Raw genomic sequence first — 21,793 nt, 5'->3', positions numbered from 1 at the left:
TTCAAAACAGAATTAACATGCACGAAAGAAAGAATGCTTCTGTAACCTCATTGTCTGGCTTTTTTTTTCCTGAAATGAAATTATAGTACTTAAATGTTAATGAATCATATTTTCTCCCACAGATGTCTACTTTCACATGTGTATGCTAAACTTTGAGCACCTAATTATATACAGTGACACAATAAGAGAGCTAATACAATCTGAATCTTTACTTCTGCTAGCAGTTGGTTGAAGTGTGAAAGATGTTGATGATTCACAAGAGACAAAGAATGCTGTCAGGCTTGCTTAGGATTTTTTTTTTTTTTTCCCAATGACAAAAATTTCATGTTAAAATTTGAACCCTGCTCCATAGAGGAATGCCTCACCTTGTGGATGCACTGGAGTTGAACAGTTCATGTCTGAGAATGGTTCAGGTTGACATTCACTATGGAAAAATAGGGAAGTAGGGAAACATAATTAGAGCTGGAATCAGTTTCCACTGCTGGGCTGTGCCTGTACATAGTGTGGTGTGAATGAGAGGAAACAGTAAGGGACTTAATTCCCCCATCATTCCCTAATGACTGTACTTATTTGCATTGATTTGTATATGTATTGTAATGACAGGAAGCTTGGAAGGTTTAGTTGTCCCACTGTTCATGTCCAGTTTATCACAGAAACATAAAATGGCTTATGTTGGAAGGGACCTGCTGTAGGGGGCCTGCTTTGCAGGGAGACTGGACTTGATCTCTAGAGGTCCCTTTAGCACCTACAATTCTGTGACCTTTAGAATCTACTACTTCCAGCCCTCCTGTTATGGATAGGGTTGCTGCCTGCTAAATCAGGCTGCCCAGGGCCCTATCCAGCCTTAACTCAAATGCTTCCAGGGATGGAGCATCCAAAGCTTCTCTGGGCAACCTGTTCCATTGCCTCATGACCTCTAAGTAAAGAATTTCTCCCTATCATCTAACTTAAATCTACCCTCCTTTGTCTAAAGCTATCCACTTTATCCTCTTGATATCTACTTATGTCATCACCGATGCGGAAACTTATTTAAAAAAAAAAAGATGTCGATTAAAATTATTTTTGTAAAGAAGTGGTCTTTTAGCATCTTCATGACAGTGAAGTGGCATGCTAGAAGTTGAGTTTTGACTGTATTTGAGGTATTGGTAGGCCTACGTGTTGTCTAATAGCTGTTCCAGCTGTGTAATCAGTTGTCTTTTTTTTTTCCCGGTTGTTTTTTCTTCATTCCCTGAGACGTTTTTATATCCATAAGAGATAATTCATCCTTTAACTTGTATTTTCTCCCATATGTGCTATTGGACTATGCTTTGGTTTGTCCATACAGCAATTTCAGAGACTTTTCAGAGACTTAAGACGTGTTTACATGTTCTGGCTAACTTGCATTGTATTCTGTTTCCAATTCCTTACTTCCCACAGATCCATAATTTGTTCAGACTGTAATCAGTTGGCCAGACATGATCCAACAGTGTTATTTTTATTAGCTTGTGAGTGCGCACATAATGCTGTGCTAAGTTTGCTGCTGAGATTGCAGCACTTCAAAGTGATTTTTCTAAGGAAGATATTGTCCTTTCTGCTGCCTTCCCTTTTCTATAGGAGATAAAATACCACATAATTATGGAACCTATTGAAGAATAGAAATTACCAGTGTATAGTGAGTGTATTTTATATTTTTATTTATCTATATATATAGATTAAGCACACATTATTTGAATTGGTTTACATTCTCTACAATGTCTGTACATCATAGAATGGCCTGAGTTCAGAAGGAGCTCAAAGGTCATCTAGTTTCAACCCCCCTGACACTGGCAGGGTTGCCAACCACTGGACCAGGCTGCCCAGAGCCACTTCCAGCCTGGCCTTGAATGCTTCCAGAGATGGGGCATCCACAACCTTTCCAGGCATCCAGTTCCAGTGCGTCACCACCCCCTGTGTGAAAAACTTCCACCCTGATATCTGACCTAATCCTCCCCTGTCTCAATTTAAAAATGTTCCCCCTGTTCTGTCACTATTCACCCATGTAAGCAGTCATTAACATGTCATTCATTGCTGTTATTTTAAAACTGTGGTAATTGTTCTCTTCTTTTTCCTTTTAACATTGTCTATAGCGTCTAATTCTTGTGTTGGGTTTTTCTTCCACGTAGAGGTTGAATAGTGACACTTTAATTTCTTGGAGTGACTCCTGAGGTGCTGAATAGAAGTGTAGTGCATATTTGTTAGGCTTGATGAAGCTGTGCTTTAAGACTCGATCATTAGCTTCCAGATACTCAGAAATTCAGATGATGGTCATAATAATCCATGTCTTGTACATGGATATATCCGTATCTTTCCACATCTTGACTCAGTCATGCCATTGCAGTACAGAGAATTGCCTTCTTATGCTGAAGCTCTTAGAAAAGACACAAAAATTTCACTCTTTGTTTTCTCTTTTGGCTTATTGTAATAATTGTCTAGTTTCTTCCATTAGATTCCTTACTGACTTGAATTTTTTGGTGATGCCATGACTCATGCATTCTGAGGATACCTGCAGCTTTCTTTCTATGTGTTGCTTGGGTTTTTTCTTTGTTTTGTTTTTCCAAAATGCCTCTTGACACTTTTCTTTCACTACTGAAGATATTTGAAATGACCTGTTGGAGTTTATTGGTAATTGATGGGAAATTCAGCTAGAGAGGACTTTTAGGATACCCCAAAAAGTTTTCTCTTTTAGAGAAAACTGGGATAACTCCAATGTCTTCGGTATGAGAACTTTATTAGCTGAATAAGAAAGGAAAATGGAACTGATCAGAGAGTTGTTTGATTTCTGTGGTTTTTTTTTTTTTTTTTTTTTTGCTTAAATTTTACTTGCCTGGAACATTCATCAATGTGTTCATTTCAGACTCCAAACACAGAAATATGTGTTACAAAATTAGGTGTTCTAGATGATAGAATTGATTAAATGGCTGTTTATTGAAATACAGTCTGTATGTTTAAAAAACAAAACAAAAACTACCAATTTTAAATCACAAGTGTAGGCTAGCAATTTTTTTTCAGTTTTTGGAGACAACTGTGGTGTGTAAAAACAAATAGAAATTCTTAAGACTGGGAAAGAGGTATGTTAGTTCTTCAGGCTGTTGAAAGAGAGCTTGCGTTAGCTTGTCTTGGTTATGGTACAAAAGGCCTGGGTTGATGAAGTGGATCTTTTGCTAGGTTTTAGTTAAGCCTAGTCTGTTAGGTTGTAAGAGTTGATATATTTAGCCTTCTTTATTGTGGGTACGTGTCATTTTTGCTTTGAGTTTCAAATATTAGTGTTCTGAATTATGAAATACTGCTTATTTGCATCTTTCCAGGGAGAGAGCAGGAAGCATGGGCAGGCTGTGACTGGCATTCCTTGTTCTCAGCATTGCAGCATAATTCAGGCCTGGTTTCTTTGTATTATTATTGTTTCCTTTTGAAACAATTCTTCTTGAGTGATCAGTGCACTAAGATTGTATTGCAGTTTAATTTCCTGTATTTATTCTTACACTGACATAAAAATAAGCATCTGCAGATAAAATATACAATAAAATTACAGAAGAAACATGGAGAATATTAAAGTTTCCTTAAAATACTTAGTTCTGTGTCATGTTAGTGAAAGGAGTCCTTTCTAAATTTCTTCATATTCTGAGTGCTTAATTCTCACGTGAATTTTTAACTGCTAGATGTTTGTCTGCAGTATCAGTCACTGGTTGTACTACTGCCACGGTTTCTTAACCACTTTGAATGCAGTCCTCTGCTGTTCATCTGCAGCTTAGCATTAGTCTGAATGCATTATATGTGAACAGGACAAATAGAATGCTTGCAGGACTTGCTACTGTATATAACAAGTATTTAGATAGCATTAATGCATTTTTTTCATGAAGTAAGCTAGTTTTATTAAAAAAGAAAAACAAAACAAAAACAACCCACACACAACAACAACAAAAAACCACTTGTAAACTGTTGTTACTAATTGGTAATTTACCCTTTCTATCAATGCAAGCTCTGGGACTAAAGGATAGAGCACAGTTCTACCAAAAAGAACTTGGGGATACTGGTGGGTGGCAAGCTGGACATGAGCCAGCAATGTGCCCTATGCTGCAACAAAAGCAGCATGGCCAGCAGGGTGAGGGACATAATCCCACACCCCTACTCTGTGCTGGTGAGGCCTGCCTAGAGTTCTACATCTGGATGTGGAGTCCTCAGTATAAGATAGGCCTGTTTGAGGAGGACCACAGAAATGATCCATGGGGTGGAATGTCTTCCCTGCAAATATGGGCTATGAGAACTGGGGCTGTTCAGCCTCAAGAAGAGGCGGCTTTGAGGAGACCTGATAGTGGCCTTTCAGTATCTAAAGGGGGGCTGTAAGAAAGAAGTCGACAGACACTTGATTCCTTGTGGTGTGACAGGGGGAAATGGTTTCAAACAAAAATAGAGGAGGTTTGAATTGAATATAAGGAAAAAGATTTATTACACTAAGAGCGGTGAGATACTTGCACAGGTTGCCCAGAAATGTGGTGGATGCCCTGTCCTTGGAGATGTTCAGAGTCAGGTTGGATGGGGCTCTGAGTAATGTGATCTAGCTGTAGATTTCCCTGTTCGTTGCAGGGGAGTTGGACAAGGTGACCTGTGAAGGTCCCCTCCAACTCAAATGGTTGTGTGATTTAATGAGCACCTTTTTCACATCACCTGCAACCTCATGAAAGTATGAAAAAATATGCTAGCATTAGTACTCGTTTTGTTAATAGTGCTCAAATATAAACAGCTTGAAAATACGGAAGGTGGGCCAAGGTGGCCCTTTAAATAGTTAAGCGATGCTTAATTTTGAGTGTCTGTTTCATGTTGTAGTGCATAATCCTTTTATTTACTTGTCATGTAAATTTCTTTCTCTTTTTATTTTATTTTATTTTATTTTTTGCTTTTGACTCCCCAGGTGGCCTAGAACGTTGGCAGGCATCACAGCATACCTACTGTGTACACGTTACTCTGCTGGCAGTGGGATATATCCTGGCAACTCGCAAGATGAGAGAAGAGCTTGGCGCAGATGTGACAGGGGAGGGTACTGGGCAGAAGAGGACTACTCTAGGTGCCAATATGCAAATGATGTGACCCGAGTTCTTTACATGTTCAATCAGGTAATCTGTGCATTTCTATAAAATCACAATTTTTGATGAAAATAAAAACTCTGAAGTCTGTCATTTCTTTTAAGTACATAGCACTGGTGGTCTGGCTGAATTGTGATAAATGGGTATTTCCTGAGTATGATGGAACTTGTGGATTTATGTTGAGTGATCTATTTTGGCTGTCCTCAGATTACATGTATCAGGAAATTTTTATTCTTGTGTGTTTGTGTAAAGCATAAAGAGAATTGAATGGTATAAGTAATAAATGTATTTGTCAACTGGATGCCTTATCCTGCATATGTACTACAAGGAAACATTTTTATTTTTAACAGAGAAAAGCTTTTGTAATTATAATAGTATAAAGTGGACAAATTCTGCTCAGTTCTGGCACAGTACACCCATAATTGTTTTTGTGGATAATGGGAGTTAACTAGGGATAGTAAGAATTAATGAGACTTTTCTAATCAGATAGAATTTATAAAGATTTTTTTTAGCATTTTTTAGATTTTTTTTTTTTAGTTACAAAATATTTGCATTCCAAGTTCCTTTTCAGACTTATCTCCAGTTTATGTACATCATTGCAAAACAGCATGTGTAAATGTTCCATGTATAGGCACTGCATTGTATAATACTCCATAAACCCTTGAGCCCTCTGGTTTGAGCTTGATGTTCTCCAGTGTGTTGTATCACCACCTGTGCAACAGATGGATGCAGGGATGTCTGAGAATGTTTTGTTATGATCTACACTGTAGAACATTGATGCTGACTTGCTCCCTCTCTACTTACCACTGCATATTTAGTAGCTTTTACTTTCCCACTCTGGTCCAGAGGATCTGTGAACAGTGATGTGGGATATGTAGGAGGAGGAGAAAGAGAGAAAGCTCTGTATGTTGTGGCCCGGGGAGATTGTGAGGAAATGAGGGTCAGCTTCTTCACCCACCTAATGAGCAATAGAACTAGAGAGTGTAGTCTCCAGTTGGATATTAGGAAAAATTTCTTCTCTGAAAGAGTGGTGAAGTGCTGGAATAGGCTGCCCAGGGAGATGGTTGAGTCACCATCCCTGAGGGTGTTCAAGGAGCAATTAGATATTGTAATAAAAGGCACAGTTTAGTGAGGAAATACTGGTGGTAGGTGACAATTGGACTTGGATGATCTTGGAGGTCTTTTCCAGCCTTGGTGATTTGGTGATTCTGTGAACTATTTTGCAGTGTAGCTTCGCGTCCCTGGCACTTGGAGGTGCAGCCTTTGGCTGTCACATGAAAATATCAGAATTGAAATGTGAAGTCATGGTGGTGCTCTGTGTCCGGTTAGCAGGTGGGAGGTGTTGCCCCACTGGGGGACACAGCAAGATTCATTATTTGCTTACTGAGAGCTTTAATGAAACTGGGTTGTGTTTTTTTTTTTAACCCTGGAAGTTTATCCAGCAGCACCTGTAGCAGGGCAGTGGTATAGACTGTGTATTACCACCCAAATTTGGAGCTTAGGTTTTCTCGGGTTATAGAAGAATTTGCCAATTTAAAATAGGGGTATCAGAATGGTATTCTGGTTTCAGAAAAGCACAAGTATGATTTCCATGTGTGGAACTGGTAACTGTTTCTATTATCTGCTTTAAAAGTACAGGGACAGGTATGTACTACAGTGAAACAGATTTCCATTTTTTTCCTCAAAGTGAGAAGAGTGCCATGTTTTGATTTCTGAGACTGATTTTTACTCATTAGAGCCTTCCTCATTTTATGTGTAGTAGGTTTGGCAGTCTTTTTAGCACAAAAGTTTATCACTTCACTGAGACATATTAAATGTTTTAATGATATTATAAGCATCATTAGAGTCTTTGAACACAAAGATAGTTGATGAGCTCTTTTGAACGTTAGAACTCTGCCGAGTAATTTAAATCAAATAGGGGCCTACATTTAAAATGGAAGAAAATGTTTGTAACGTAAGTTTATATTTCACTGTTATTGTTTTTCCTTTATTCAGATATAGTTCTAGGTGGAGAGAAATTCATGTTTTAAGTTCAAAGAAATTATAAAAATACCTGACCTTGAATTTTTCATTGTTCAATGTGTATTATGACTTCGAACTGTGAGTCACATACTTAAATTGTAAGTAGTGTTTTGGAAAAAAATAATCTTCCATTAATTGCATTCAAATCCATGTATATGGACTAAGACCTACAGGGACTGATGTACAGCTATGCTTATGTGGCAGATTACAAATACAGTGGGAAAGACTGGATGTTTGTACACCAAAAATTGGAGTGGCAAGATGCTTCTTGTTTGGATTATAATGGATAAACAGCAACTGAACATGAGCTGATAACATTTGCACAGCATTCTACTGTACTATATGAAATTTGCTGGTTTTGGTCCCTGCTAGCTCAGGTATTTTGGAGTTAGGTTTTGTTTAGTGGTAAAGAGTTTTTTAACCTGGTACTTATTTCAGAAATTAAGCAATTGAGCTTTGTCACAGAAATAATCTGTCTTGGGTTTGATTTTTTTTTTTGGTGCAAGTTCCATTATAAACACTTCTAGTAATTATAGAATCAAGAGAATGCAACAGCAGTGGTGCGTTAGAATTTTTTTTTGGCTTCTCTTGCTATGAAACACCATGTTTTAGGAGTTTCACATTACTCAAGCTGTCATGCAAAACAGAATAAGCTTTTAACAGCACTGTCATTTTTGCTCTTCTTGGTTAAAAAAAATAATAGTAATAATAATCTCTCTCCTTTCTAAGACAATAAGACAAAATAAAATTTAAGGCCGCCAAGACTTGGTTCTTCTGCATGTTAGAGAATGTGTTGCTAGCAGATAGGGTAGCAGTTCCTAGCTACTTAAACTGAACTCTCCTGTGATCCCTGTGGAGTTTGTTATTCTTTTTGGGAAAATGCTGGTTTGTGAATTGCTGAAGTGTTTTCCTTTGTCTTGTACTTAAGCATTTTTAAAAAGTGAACATCGTTTCTTCTTTGTGTAGATGCCGCTCAACCTCACTAATGCATTGGCGACAGCAAGACAGCTTTTGGCTTACACTGTTGAAGCAGCAAATTTTTCTGATAAGATGGATGTTATTTTTGTGGCTGAAATGATAGAGAAATTTGGAAGATTTGCAGAAAAGTACAAAGAGGTAACTGGATAACTTGCCATTGCATAAAAATAACCGGTGTCCTAAAGTATTTTGAGCAGTGAAGCCTTCTCAACAGTAGATGCAGGCACCGAGTTAGTGGTTTATCAGATTCTATCCCATTTTTTTGTTTGTTTAGTAGGTCTCTGAAGTTGCTGACCCATGGTCACAGACTTTGCATTCGCGCTGAGATCATCCAGCATTCACTGGACCTGTAATGTGAGTAACACCTCTGGTCAGCACTGGAGCAGGGAGATAGGTACAGTAAGTCTGTTTTTATTTAATATGGAGTGGGTCACGCAGGTTTTCATTGGTCTGTTCTTATCTAAAAAGATGAATAATGAAAGCCTCAGAGATCCTCTCAATAATGAATAAAACAAGACTTATGTTCTCCCCTCCCACCATGGTAGGATGTCTTTATTCAGTATTGAGCTGTATCTCTAAGGTTTTCAGAATTCTTACAGTTTGAAGGATAAGATAAGACATTAAAATAAAATCTTAGAGAACGCTCATTGTTGGGGAGAAAAGTGTGAGTGATGAAATAGTCCCACCGGTGGGCAGGAACTCTCTGTTTCACTGCTGAACAGAGGTTTAAATTGAACTCACTCTACACTGCATGTTGGGCAGTTGTTGATTACAATGCCTTGCACAAAAAAAAACAGCCAAATTTTCCTCTTCACCCCTCAGAAAACCATAAATGCTGGCTGTAAATTCTTCATAGAACTCCTTGGAGAATTTTCAGTCTACAATTCATTTTTACAATCGTAGCTTGCAATTTTTTTGGTACATCTTGCAATTATACAAGCAGTTCATTAAATAGCTGATATTTGTATTCAGCTGAAAGCATTTTAGAATTCTGTGCCATTAGTTACATTATAAGGATACTCTCTTCTACAGACAATAAATCACAGCTGAGAGCTTCACAATCTGGCATGTTTGAAGGTAATAAATGATATGGAGAAGAAAAAGTTAAATTTTTTTGTAATTTCACACATATCCTTGATGTTCTTTTATCTTAACTGGTTTGATTTTATATCAACCTTGTTTTAATTTGTGGAAAGGATGTGAGTGCAATTTCATTTAATACTCTACTAGTTAGGAAGACTGGCATGTTTCTTGTTAGTGTCTGCAGAACTCTTTTTAACTGTGGATATGATTTTGTGGTCACTTCAGTTTGCATTACAGTGGACTATTCTGAAATATAAATACTGTAAATGGTAAAATGTTTCTTTTTTTTTTTTTTTTCATGTGAAAAGAAGAAGCTGAAAACACTCAGAATGTTTTCAGTAGATTGTCATAAATTAGATTGCAGTTTGAAAAACTTGCACATACCTTAAAGTGAAAGAATAATATACAATATTTGTAACAGGAGTCCTATGGTTTCAGGATCTTAACACTGATAATGTGTTGTAAAAACACCATCTGTAGATGTATAGGGCATGGTACCTATTTTAAAATAATAATGAGCATCTTCATTAATTTAAGTTAGACCTATTCTTGAGAATTCAACAAAAAGTGCTTCAGCCTGTAGATTTTGCACAATGCTGTTTGATAGTTTTTAATGTCTATAGGTTCTGTTCCTAAAAAATCAGTTCCTAAAACAGTGAATATTTTTATATTAGCATTTTTGCCCTTACTTTAAAAGATTTTTAAAAATGAGAACAATCTGTTATGTTCTAACCTTGCTAGCAATGTTCTTAAAAGTACAAAGGGTAATTAAAAAAAAAAAAAAAAAAAATTCCAGATGTGAGGGAGATCTTTTCTGTACGTAACCTTGTCTTCTTTATGTAGAAAATTCGTCACAAAGTTTAGTCTCTGAAAATGGCTTTTCATTCAATTCAGAGTACATGCATTTTCACTTCTGGTGCAGCATTTGCCGCTTCCTAAAATGCTGCGAAAAATCCAGCGTAGATGCTTGATAGTTGTTGTGTACATAAAGGAATTCAGTTTGTTGGTTTGTATTTCGTCATACATTAGACCAGGTAAGGTATGTGAGCAACAACTTCATAACAGTGTAACTAGCGGCTTTGAAATCAACTCTGTACCTGTGGTTACTTGCCATCATTCGTGAATAGCTTGAGACCTAACACTGACAGTGTAAAACTAATGATATGCAAGGAAGGAATCAAAGAAAGGCATAGCCAAAGGAAGAGGAGTGGAAGCATTGTGTGCAAGTTCTTCCTGTATTACTCTGTTCCTTTTTTTTCTACCCAATGTGTAAACTATACCATAGCCGATTAATGGTTGTTTTTATTTTAGGTTTGAATTTGATTGTAAATTGTTTTTTTTAAACAATTAGCAGAGTAGAATGTGGAGTATTATACCTTTGAATCTTAATAAAATACCTGCATTTTTTCATGTTTTTATTCTGTAAGTGCATGGTAAATATGCAAATTGCATTGGTGTGATATTTGAGTGTTGATGTTGAGAAGTAGTATTGCATCTTCTGGTGATTATTCTCCTTGATGTATGTTATTGAAAATGCAAAATAACCGTATTTCTTTTCCCTGTTAGCTTGGCGATGTGATGGTGGATATAGCAAGTAACATTATGTTAGCTGATGAACGTGTTCTGTGGATGGCACAAAGGGAATCCAAGGCTTGCACTAGAATTGTACAGTGTCTGCAAAAAATTGCTATGTATCGGCTTGCAAATGGAGCTCAAGTTTATTCTACTGTAAGTATGGATTTGTTTAGAAAATGTTTTGCTGATTATTTTTCCTTGTTTAATAGAACTTGACGTTATCTAAAATGTGTGCTGTTTTTTTGTGGAGAAGAGAGTAGAAATATTCTGAGTTCCCTACCAGATACATAGGAATAGGATTGCTTTTTGGTTGTTTTTTTTCTTGTATACTGTTACAGTTGAGAATCTCTTACAGGTTATTTGTTATTCTTCCTGTAATGCATATGTTTTTATTAAATTTTTGTTGCTGTTGTTGTTACAGTATTCTCCAAACATTGCTCTTGAGGCTTACGTAATAAAGGCTGCTGGGTTCACTGGGATGACGTGCACCGTATTTCAGAAAGTGGCTACATCAGACCGTACAGGGCTCAGTGATTATGGCAGAAGAGATCCAGATGGAAATCTAGATAAGCAACTAAGTTTTAAGTGCAATGTTTCAAATACGCTGTCAAGTCTGGCTTTAAAGGTTGGATATTCATTGTTTATCCCACTGTTATCTTTGTAATGATATAATAAATATGAATCACTTGGAAAGCAATTTCTAATATTAAAGTAGCATTCTTATGTAATCCAGAATGACTGTGACAAAGGATAATTAAAATGAGAAGGAGTAATGTAGCTTGATTTTGGAATAATTTCTTAACGGACGCACTTCTTAATGAATAGGTGTGGTTTTCCTTTTTAAAACATGTTAAGTGGAAAGATTCTCTGTTTCAAAAGTAGGGAAACTGAAATTCTCCCTAGGTCATAAGGAGAGTCATTGCCTCTTATTTTGCTGTATTTTCTCCTTCATTACATATTAAATATCAATCAACGTACAGTGTTAATTCAACTAGAAAATGGTACGTGTGCATGGACTTGAAAGGGTCACTTTATTAGTATGTGTATTTTAGGCATGTGTATTCATTTTAGGTGTGTACGTGCCCACACAAATGCACATCTGTGTATCAGAATGATAGAATGGCTTGCACACTAATTTGCTTTTACACTTAATGTGCTTGAACATCACTGCAGAATCCGTGTATAAAATAATGGTGTAATTCTGTACAATTTACAGGCATGCTCCCTTACCATAGTTTATGTACAATGTAACAAAGCCTTATTGGGTAGAGTGCTTCATTTTCTATGACAGTGATGTGCAGTTACAGGAAATTGTGCTTTGCTGTATGTACGTGTTCTCACCTGGCCTTGGTTACTGCTTCTAGTTGCCGGAAGTATGGAAATTGTTGTAACAAGTTGCTGATTTCCATTTCAACTTTACCAGCTGCAACAATGAAGGCAATTACAGAGTCTTAGCACTTCTCCTTCCTTTTTAAGAAAGGGATAAGACTTTTAATAGATTCGGGCCTTCTGCTGTGGATTATTTGGAAGTGCTGTCAAATGAATTTGTTGCAGTGCTTTCATTTCTGACAGTGTTCAGGTGGAGGAGTTGTTTGTAAAGAAAATTTCACTTTGTCTTTAAAACTTTTACAATCTCTTTATTTCTAGAATACAATCATAGAGGCTTCTATCCAGCTGCCAGCTTCTCTTTTCACCCAGAAGCAAAAAAGAGAAATCAGACCAGCAGATGAGTCTGTCTACAAGCTTCAGCTTATTGCATTTCGCAATGGAAAGCTTTTTCCAGCAACAGGAAATTCAACAAACCTTGCTGATGATGGGAAACGTCGTACAGTTGTGACACCAGTCATTCTCACCAAGATAGGTTTGTTTTTTATATTATTACATATTTATGATCTTTGAGACACTTTTGATGACTTATTTGCATCAAGTTTGTGCGTGTCTAAAAAATGAGAGTTTTTTTTTTTTAGCACTTGGCCAGCTGAGAAATTTATGTGCAACTGCGTTTATTTTGTCATAGACGGTTTGAACCCAGCCAGTCACCATGTTCCTATAAATGTGACACTAAGGCGTATTGCACATGGAGCAGATGCTGTTGCAGCTCAGTGGGACTTTGATCTACTGAACGGACAAGGAGGGTGGAAGTCTGATGGCTGTCGCATTCTTCTGTCTGATGAAAACATTACTACCATTCAGTGCTACTCCCTCAGCAACTATGCAGTTTTAATGGTATGATACTTAACATTACATATTCTTTCTGGAACTTAAAAGTATTGGAACCACAACTGTTCTTTGTTCTTGCATTAAAGTAAGCATTCCCTTGTTCCTTTATTAAGAAAACAAGGCATAGAGATCTTCAGTTGCTGCTTCTGTAAATATAAGTTTTCATTCAAGGTGAGGTTTAAGAAAAATGTCGAAGTGGGATTAACTGCTGAGTATTTGAAATAAAAATAACTTTTAGGCAGAAAGTACTATACTATAGGAAAGAAATCATGCTAATGAGCTTTAATCATATGTGCTTTTATGAACTTCAATCTAATAATGACAGCTCAAAATAAAGAACAAGTAATATTGGAGAAGTTGTTATTGTCTGCTGGATAAAATTTACTAACATTATTAATGCTTCCCAGGTTGTTGGGTTGGCTTTTTGTGTGTTTTTTTGTTTTAGTCCATAATTTGTAGCTGTTTTGTTACAAATAAGCTACTCGCTTCCTAATATGTAGGTCCATTGCCAAAAGAAATTAGTTGAAAAGGTGAACAAATAAATAATTACTATCTAAAATAAAGCATTTTAAATGTTGTTTAAAACAGCATTATCTCAACTTTAATAGGTAACAAGTTCTAAAATATAATGGTAGCTGCATAAAAAGGAAGAGAGGTGCCTTCATTCCCTGCTGTTCACTTAGGAAGTAGGATTTCTTCTTTGTTCCCAGAGCTCTTCAGTTTGGAATTTGGCCTGGGAAGCTTCCATTTTATGGCCAGCGGTTGTTGACCTGCTCTGTCATCATTGTGTATAAGATGTGATGCCATAAAAGTGGTAAACTAGTAAGAAACAGGGTGAAATTGTAAAAGCTTTAAGAAAGCATTATGCTAACTTGCTGAATTTGTTGTCTTTAGAACTGAATTTAAACTTCATCTGTAGGTATAGTATACATTCAGAAAGAAGTTCTGCTTAAAGTTGGTCATGTTTCTGCCATCTGGAGGAAGAAAAATGAAGGACATACTTAATCTGCAGCTGTAAATGACTTTCTAAATTTATATATGGCACAATTGCATCAGTATCTACGTATATTGTGAGGCATGTAGAAAACTGCTGACAATCAGAAGTCAAAAAAGAGCATGAGGCAGCTTTCATCCTTCTCTGCTAATGTCTGTCGTTGTGTGTGCTCAGAACTCCTTAAATATTAGGTAATGTTCAAAGCATTAGACAGTAGAGACGAGAGGAGAGGATAGGTGAAAGAAGGAAGACCAAATCTTATTTGTTAAGCTGTTCCTTGCACATAGTTTAAAATACTGCAGAACCTCTGGCTCTCTAAGTAGCTGCTGAAGATGCTTTTCATAATGCCTGTGTTATTATTTAACTGAAAACTTAAAAAGGCCACAATAGCCTATTTTCTTAATAGACTCTCATAGTGGTACATAAGCCTGGATTCAGATTAGTGGCTTATAAGAAGTTTTTGGATTTTTGTTTTAGAAGTTTGGCTTTTAATTCTAGAGCTATCATTAACAAATACATTAAATACATAAACAGGAGTGGCAGCCAGGGGTCTGAAAGCAGTATTCATCATCTTGGCTGCATGACTTCTGGCTAATAACCTGAGTTATTTAATTATTTATTCTTCTATACCTATTTAAAATAAAAGCAGATGTACTTGTATATCTGTATACGTTTCAGAACATAATGTAAATTCCTTTCTGATAAGGGAGCTGTATTTGAGTGCCTGGTTTTTTAATCTGGTGATCTAGAAAGATAGAGCTATAAAAATCTGTATATGTTTTGAAATTATTTGAACTACTGCTTAATAATGGAACAGATAACTAGGAGACTCATCAGAACTCTCATTAGTGTGTATGTATACATATACTTCTCATCCTGCAGTGGAGAGGAAAGTAAAAGCAGTGCTTCTAGAGAAGAAACCCAGTGCTGCTAGGCTGTAAACACCCTAGCGTTCTTAATGTCATCTCTTCTGTTGTTTTATTGACATTTTATAAACAAATTTTTATTTATGATCAGTTTAGCTCAGAAATAACATTTGCTTCCTCACTCCTTTTTAGTAGATATGATGAAAAATTGACAGTGCGGTCAGAGTTCCATTGATGTAGTGGGCATTGGGTCCAGCTGAATTTTCTCAAACACTTTAGAAATTCATTTTAAATTTTGTGATTTTGTAGCTTTTGCTCTCTACACTTATAATAAATGGTAGGTGGCATCATGCTACCTGTCACCAGCTTGGAAGCAGTGACTGGAGTTCTCCCAAGGTTTTTGTTCTCAATTGTGTGACAGTATCTTCGCTCATACTTGTCACTGCAGTGTGGTCCTAAGGATCTCCAGGTGAATAAAAAAAAAACGAATGGAGGGAAAAAAAAAAAAAAAACATAAAAAAATCAAACAGCAGTTTGATCAAATTTGTATCGAGGTTGGTGAGTTAATTAGCAATAACAAATTTATATTCTGATAAAAGAATTGAAGGAGTAGTGAATATACTTCTAACTCTAATTTAATGGTAATTGTTGATTCAAGAACTCTTCTCCTGTCCATGAAATCAGATTACTCATCTAAACCTTAAAAATAGAATGTATATCACTGTGATTTTTCTCCAAAGCAAGCTGAAGCTTCTTCCTAATGTTCTTTCTTTTTTGTGAAGGCTGAATTTGTTATCCTTTCCTCAGCAGGCATTTGAAATTTGCACAACTCTTGAAGTTTGAGTGACTTGCCATTTGTAGCTAGAAGATATGTTTCTGTGTATGGTCTATTCCAGAAAGGAAAAAATAGACATGTTTGCCTAATACCAGTGAAAAAGCAGTTCATTCTGTGTTAGAAGACACTGAAGCATTTTTCAAATTTGTTACCATTAGGGAAACAATCCTAGTAAATTGTTTCAACTTGAGCTGAAATGTACCTACTGCATAGAATTCTATTTTTTAGTGTCATAATAAGAAATCCATTGCCTCTCAGTCTTCTCTGTTCAGCTCCAGAAAGTTCGTCATCTTCGTACTATCCCAGTCTTTAGCTCAATATAATGATGAGATTTCTTATTAGAATAACTAGTCCAATATAATAATATTGATTTTTTGACCCATCTTTCTTCTCAGAGATCCAGCCTTTTCAGCCTCCATTGTATGCTTCACCTGTTGCACCATCCTGCGTGTGTCTGTCTTGTGCTAGGAGGCTTCCAGCTGAGTACAGTTCTGCACAGGTGGCTGCAGAGGGGAATGGCTTCTATTTATCTGTGTGTCATTTTCACTGGTACAGTGAAGTGTGGCCTTGGGCTGTAGTGTGTGCTGCTAACTTGTTTTCAAGTTCTGTCTACCAGCACCCCCAGGTTCTTCTTTCCTTGCTTTCTATTCAGTCCAGCACCTAGCCCATACTGTTGCATTCATGGGAGTTATTTCATCCCAGATGCAGAATATTCAGCTATTCCTTCGATGAAGTTCATGACATTTCCCAGCCCGCTTCTCTCTGTCCTTAATATCTTCCAGCCTGCTGATCTGCTCCCCCACTTCAGCATCATCTGCAAACTTGCTCAGGATGGTTTCTCTTAAGTTGTCCAAGTTATTGTAGATGCTAATCTTCACTGGAACACAGTGTTATCCTACACACTATACAGACTTAGATACATTTTAAAAATAATAAAATTGCTTTTGACAGAACCGCTAACTTGTCTCTGTATTCCTACATACGTGACATTTAAGCGTGCTTTAAAATATGACTGTGTTTATAACATTCAGCCAGAACAGGAGGTATTTGTGAGCTACCTTAACTAACTGGGGGAGACGGTGGGGACATAGCATTTTATCTGTAGGGTTCCTGTTAATTCTGTGTGTATATACATATATATTTTTTTTCCTCTGTCATTGCTACAGAATAAGGAGATGGACTAACGTTACTTCTGGTTTTGTTGTCAGGACTTGACAGAAGCTGAATTATATACACAGCCAGCTGATCTTTTGCATCCAGTAATTTATGCCACTGCAATGGTTTTGCTAATGTGCCTCTTGATGATCATAGTCAGCTATATATACCATCACAGGTATGAATAAAATTAAAGACTAAACTGCTTTCTTAGTGCTTACAACAACCTTTTCTTTCTGTTTTGAACATGACATAGTGATCTGTATCATGTTTTCCTATAAAATTTGTTGATGCAAACAAACTGTTAAGGAAGTAGCTATTTCATCTATTCTTTTTGGTGTGATAATCTGTGTCTTGTAACTTAGGATTTCTTTAATCATTCTCTTTTCTTTTGTGGTGATGGAAATGACCACTCTCAAAAACGACAGAGAAATTAAATAATGTTCTACTTTTTACATTTGTGTTGACATGAAAGCTTGGATCCTGACATTTTTTTGATTCAAGGCCAAAATAGTTGTATTAAACTGGTTAATAGGAGGGCGTGTTAATTTCTTGTAATGAAGTCCAGAGCTTGTTTGATTGCAAAATGCATGGTAGTCAAACAGTCATTAACAGTAATTACATCTCATTTAACATGACTGCATGACTGTATATCTTGTTTCTGAAAGATGATAATGCAGCTGTGCTCCATGTTTTTATGTTGTCTAACTTCTTTTTTTTTTTTTTTTTTTTTTTTTTTTTAAGTCTGATCAGGATCAGTGTGAAAAGCTGGCATATGCTGGTTAACCTGAGTTTTCACATTTTCCTGACGTGTGTGATGTTCATTGGAGGTGTAACTCAGACCAGGAATGCCAGCATTTGCCAAGCAGTAAGTAAACACAGAAGCAAAAGAAAATAAGTTGAAATTATTTCCAGAAAATAATGTTAAGATTTTAACTCTCCCATTATTTTGCTAGGGGAAGTGAAACTTTAAATATGAAAACTTAATATTTTGAGGTTTATTTATTATAGCAGTGAACATTTTGGAATTGTGCTTAATGTCTTTTGAAAAAGTCAGGTACATTTAATACCACTATATTCATATACACCCCTTTGCCTCCTACAGAACAGCAGTACTCTATAGGCATTTTCATCAGAATGCTAAATTTAGGCGAAGAATCACATTTTTCTACCTTAAAGATAAGAATCTGTTATTTGAAAACTGGAAAAATACTTCATAAGAGCAGCAGATCTTTTTAGCCAGAAATACTATCACAGTGGTTGTTTTACCTTATCTTTTATTTTCGAGACTTACAGCTCTCTATAACAGTTCTGTAATAAGTATGTGACATTTACAGACCATATAAAAACTGCTTTCTGCAAATAGAAACATAATTATTTTTAGTGCCTCAGGATAACTTAAAAGGAGGAAATGAGAAGTGTTTGAAGTGAAAGACCTGTGCTTTCTCTAAACAAACAGCTTTTATCAGGTCTTCTCTTTTGTGATGATTGTTCTTCTGAGATTGAGCCATCTATCATTCAGTTGCCATGTTTCAGTTACGCAGTTGCTTCTTTGGAACAATGTCAGTGGAAATTTTTTGAACTGTTTTCTTTTCCTCCAGTGACTCCTAAAAGTTTCTAATCCTTTACTGTAATGTTCCCTAGTGCTTTTGTTTGAATTTGCAATTATTAGATTGAGAGTTGAAAACATTGTAGCAAATTGTCTTTTCTTGAACTGAAATTTTGGAAATTCAAGTTTTATGCCAATCATATGGTAATTTTGCAGTTTGGTAAGCTATAAATGCTTAGGGGTTTATTTTTATTTTTTAAGGTTGGGATAATTCTCCATTATTCCACTCTTGCAACAGTACTGTGGCTGGGAGTGACATCTCGTAATATTTACAAGCAAGTAACCAAAAAAGCAAAAAGATGTCAAGATACTGATGAGCCACCACCTCCACCCAGACCAATGCTGAGGTGAGCCTGTTGTTTGAACAATGCCAGATCACCATGCTCATGTTCTGACTGGAAGTTGTAAAGTCAATAGCATTTTTTTCCAAGCGCCATTCAAGCCTCTTCCAGACTTCTCTGTTTCCAAGAGTTGGTAGTGAGGATGAGGTGAAGGATGCTTGATCTTATGTTACTGTTTCAGCAATGCATCTGAGGTTTTGACTGTGGCTTTAGGTTGGAACACTTTCCTTTAAATTGTCATAGGGAAATGACTGGGGAGAATTGTTACCAGAAAATTAACAAAGACTTGCATTTAAGTATAGTTTAATACATTTTTCCAAAAATGTCATTATCAAATAAAAGTAGTGTTCTTTGTAAAGTGTTCCTCTTTGGAATATTTGTTTCTGAAATCTCTGAAATGGGGCAAACTTTTAATTTGTAAAATTTCCCCTATGAAGTACTTCTAATAGTAAACATGAATGAGCCTCCAGATATTAATTAAAAACTGCTAAGCTCGAATTCTCCACAAGGTGGCAGACATTGATTAACTTTGATTAGTTACACAGGCAAGTGTTTAGAAAGCTTAGTTTTGAAATACAGAAGCATGAACCATTTTTCTAAGTATCAGCTAAAATGTGCAGTACAATGTACAAACATATAGAATTACCGTGTATGTGAGCCAGAAGGTTAGTAGTGGTACCACTGAGCATTCCCATTGCGTTATTTAATTTTGTCCATTATATTAAGAAAAAGAATCTGTTCCACTTATTGTAGGGTATCATGTGTGCCTTCCAGTGCAATACTGAATGGGCATTTTGACATCTGTTGCAATTTTTTTTCCCCATCCGCTATTACTATATGTCATTCTTTCTCTGGAAAATTTTCTAGTAAAATTACCAGCCTCACAGACGTAGCTCTATGTAAACACAAACATACACCTCTTCAGATTTGGACCCTCATCAATAGCTCTGGAGAGAAGTACAAGAACAGGGAAAACATACGTTATGTATTCTCAGATTCTTGTCTGCAGATCAGGATTTCCTGAGTCAATGTGTGATATTTTTGCTCAGCAGCTGTGGAAGAATTTTTCTTCACTCAATTGCCTATTATATCTGTGCTCAAAACAAGCCTCCCCAGTTGTAGCAGAGGGCAAGGACTTCTGAGCAGGAGTTTGTTTGTATGGAACCAGTCATTGGTTATTTTCAGTCTTCCTGTTTCTTGAGTGGAAAGAGGCAAAACAACCAATTCAGAATTTGTCTTCATGCTACTTAGATTCTTCTTCTCACCTGCCTTTTCAGGGTAACAAAGGATATTTTAAAGTGGACAAATTAAAACCCCAGTAGATGTATATGATAAATGAGAAGAAAACTGCATATCCATATACAAATTATTCTGCTTTGCATTCTTTGTGTTTACAAAAAGTTCACTTTGCAGTTGGTAGGTAGACAGTATGCATACACAATGATCTTCAGTTCCTGGGGGTACCTTTTGAGAAATGGATTTTGTATCCATTAATCATCCTTCCCACTAGCACAGATAAGCTTTGTTTTGTGTTTTGTTCGTTGCATGTAAGATATTATTGTTGATGATGACCTCTGTTCTTTGTGTTAGTGCATGCAGCTTTGTCACAGGTCATAAACAATATAAAAAAGATTTCTGAAATCAATTCAGTGTGGGTTTTTTTGGGTAGAGGGTAGAGAGGAGTTCAAGGCTGATTGTAAATAAACATGATCCTTCAGTACAGCAGACTGAACTACAATTTGCAAACAATCCATGTTACTTCACTGCCCCACTAATAATAGCTTGTCTTGTGTAGAACCAAGTTAAACTGGCTGTTTGTTTGAATAGTGGTAGACGTTTGAGGCAGTGATTTAGTAATTTGTAATGATAGATAAGTGGAGTAAGGTCTGCCACAACCATCTGTTTTGTCTGTCTTCCTCCTGTTAACTGTATTGTGACAGTTTATAAACAAGTGACAAAACATGATCCTTCTTGGCCTGGGCAATTGAGTAATATATTTAGTCTACCTGGACCTCCAAGGAAGACTTTAGTTCATTTTAGACTGTTTTGTTTTATGTTAAGACAAAATAGTTTGTAATGCAATGGGCAAATTCAAGACTGCAGGAATGAATATTTGTTGTTGACAAAACAAACTACCCATGTAACTACCCATGTATATACCACAAAAATAGTTTTCAGTGCATGTTGATCTGAATTTGATCTGAGTTTTGACAGGATTAACATAAAGTGCTGTTCTTAGTGGCATTGATTGGAATGATTGTTTGCATTTATTGATCTGCCACTAACTAATTCAAGATGAATTCATGACAATTGGAATTAAAAGTTAAAGCTAGATCCTCTAACATTATATGCCCTCATTCTTACGAAAGCATGCATTTTGCATTAACACTGCCAGAGGGAAGCAGGAGATGTATACTACAACTTTAGTCCTTTTAAAACAAAACAAATGGCTGGTTCTTGTGGCTGATCTTCAGAAAAGTATCCGTATTAAACAAATTCGTCTTAATTCATTTTCAAGAACTATTTCCTTCTAAGTGTATATATTCTTTTGTAGTAATTTATAACTTCTGACTGCCAGCTATTGCATCTCCCTTCTAACTTTATGTACCTTGAATGCTTAGTGCCTCAGAGGGAAATTAGAAGTTGAAGGAGGAGTGGATTTACATTGGGAGAGGAAAAACTGTGGTGTAGAAGAGTTTTTTTTTTAAATAAAAAAAAAAAAAAAGTTTTGCTGGAGCACAAACACAACTCCTGGAAAGCTCTTTCTCTTTTCCTCTAGGGTTACTGAATAAAATATTGCCTTTAAACAATCACTGATATATTAGTTTTACTTTTTAGGTTCTACCTTATTGGTGGAGGAATCCCTGTCATAGTTTGTGGAATAACAGCAGCAGCAAACATTCGAAATTATGGCAGCAGACCTAATGCACCTTAGTAAGTACCGTATAACTGACAGTTCTGTTACAAGCTTTCAGTTGTGCTTTTCTGTATATTCCTTGTGATTTGAATGCTTCAGAAA

At 36.3% G+C, this 21,793-nt stretch overlaps 1 protein-coding gene across 2 annotated transcripts in view; it reads left to right on the top strand.

Moving 5' to 3' along the window:
• ADGRA3 (adhesion G protein-coupled receptor A3) overlaps positions 1–21,793 on the top strand; it is a 55,348-nt gene that overhangs the window by 30,757 nt on the left and 2,798 nt on the right. For both annotated transcript variants that reach the window (XM_052682035.1, XM_052682036.1), the window contains 10 exons: positions 4,925–5,126; positions 8,085–8,234; positions 10,746–10,907; positions 11,176–11,379; positions 12,402–12,615; positions 12,772–12,980; positions 16,878–17,002; positions 17,569–17,692; positions 18,635–18,780; positions 21,613–21,708. In XM_052682035.1, the coding sequence (XP_052537995.1) occupies positions 4,925–5,126; positions 8,085–8,234; positions 10,746–10,907; positions 11,176–11,379; positions 12,402–12,615; positions 12,772–12,980; positions 16,878–17,002; positions 17,569–17,692; positions 18,635–18,780; positions 21,613–21,708 (1,632 nt within the window). The remainder of the gene's footprint in view (positions 1–4,924; positions 5,127–8,084; positions 8,235–10,745; positions 10,908–11,175; positions 11,380–12,401; positions 12,616–12,771; positions 12,981–16,877; positions 17,003–17,568; positions 17,693–18,634; positions 18,781–21,612; positions 21,709–21,793) is intronic.

Source organism: Tympanuchus pallidicinctus, unplaced genomic scaffold (genome assembly GCF_026119805.1).
Source record: "Tympanuchus pallidicinctus isolate F22 unplaced genomic scaffold, pur_lepc_1.0 scaffold2, whole genome shotgun sequence".
Taxonomy (NCBI): Eukaryota; Metazoa; Chordata; class Aves; order Galliformes; family Phasianidae; genus Tympanuchus; species Tympanuchus pallidicinctus.
Note: the sequence above shows the minus strand (reverse complement) of the source record. Positions and strands in the feature narration are given on the sequence as shown.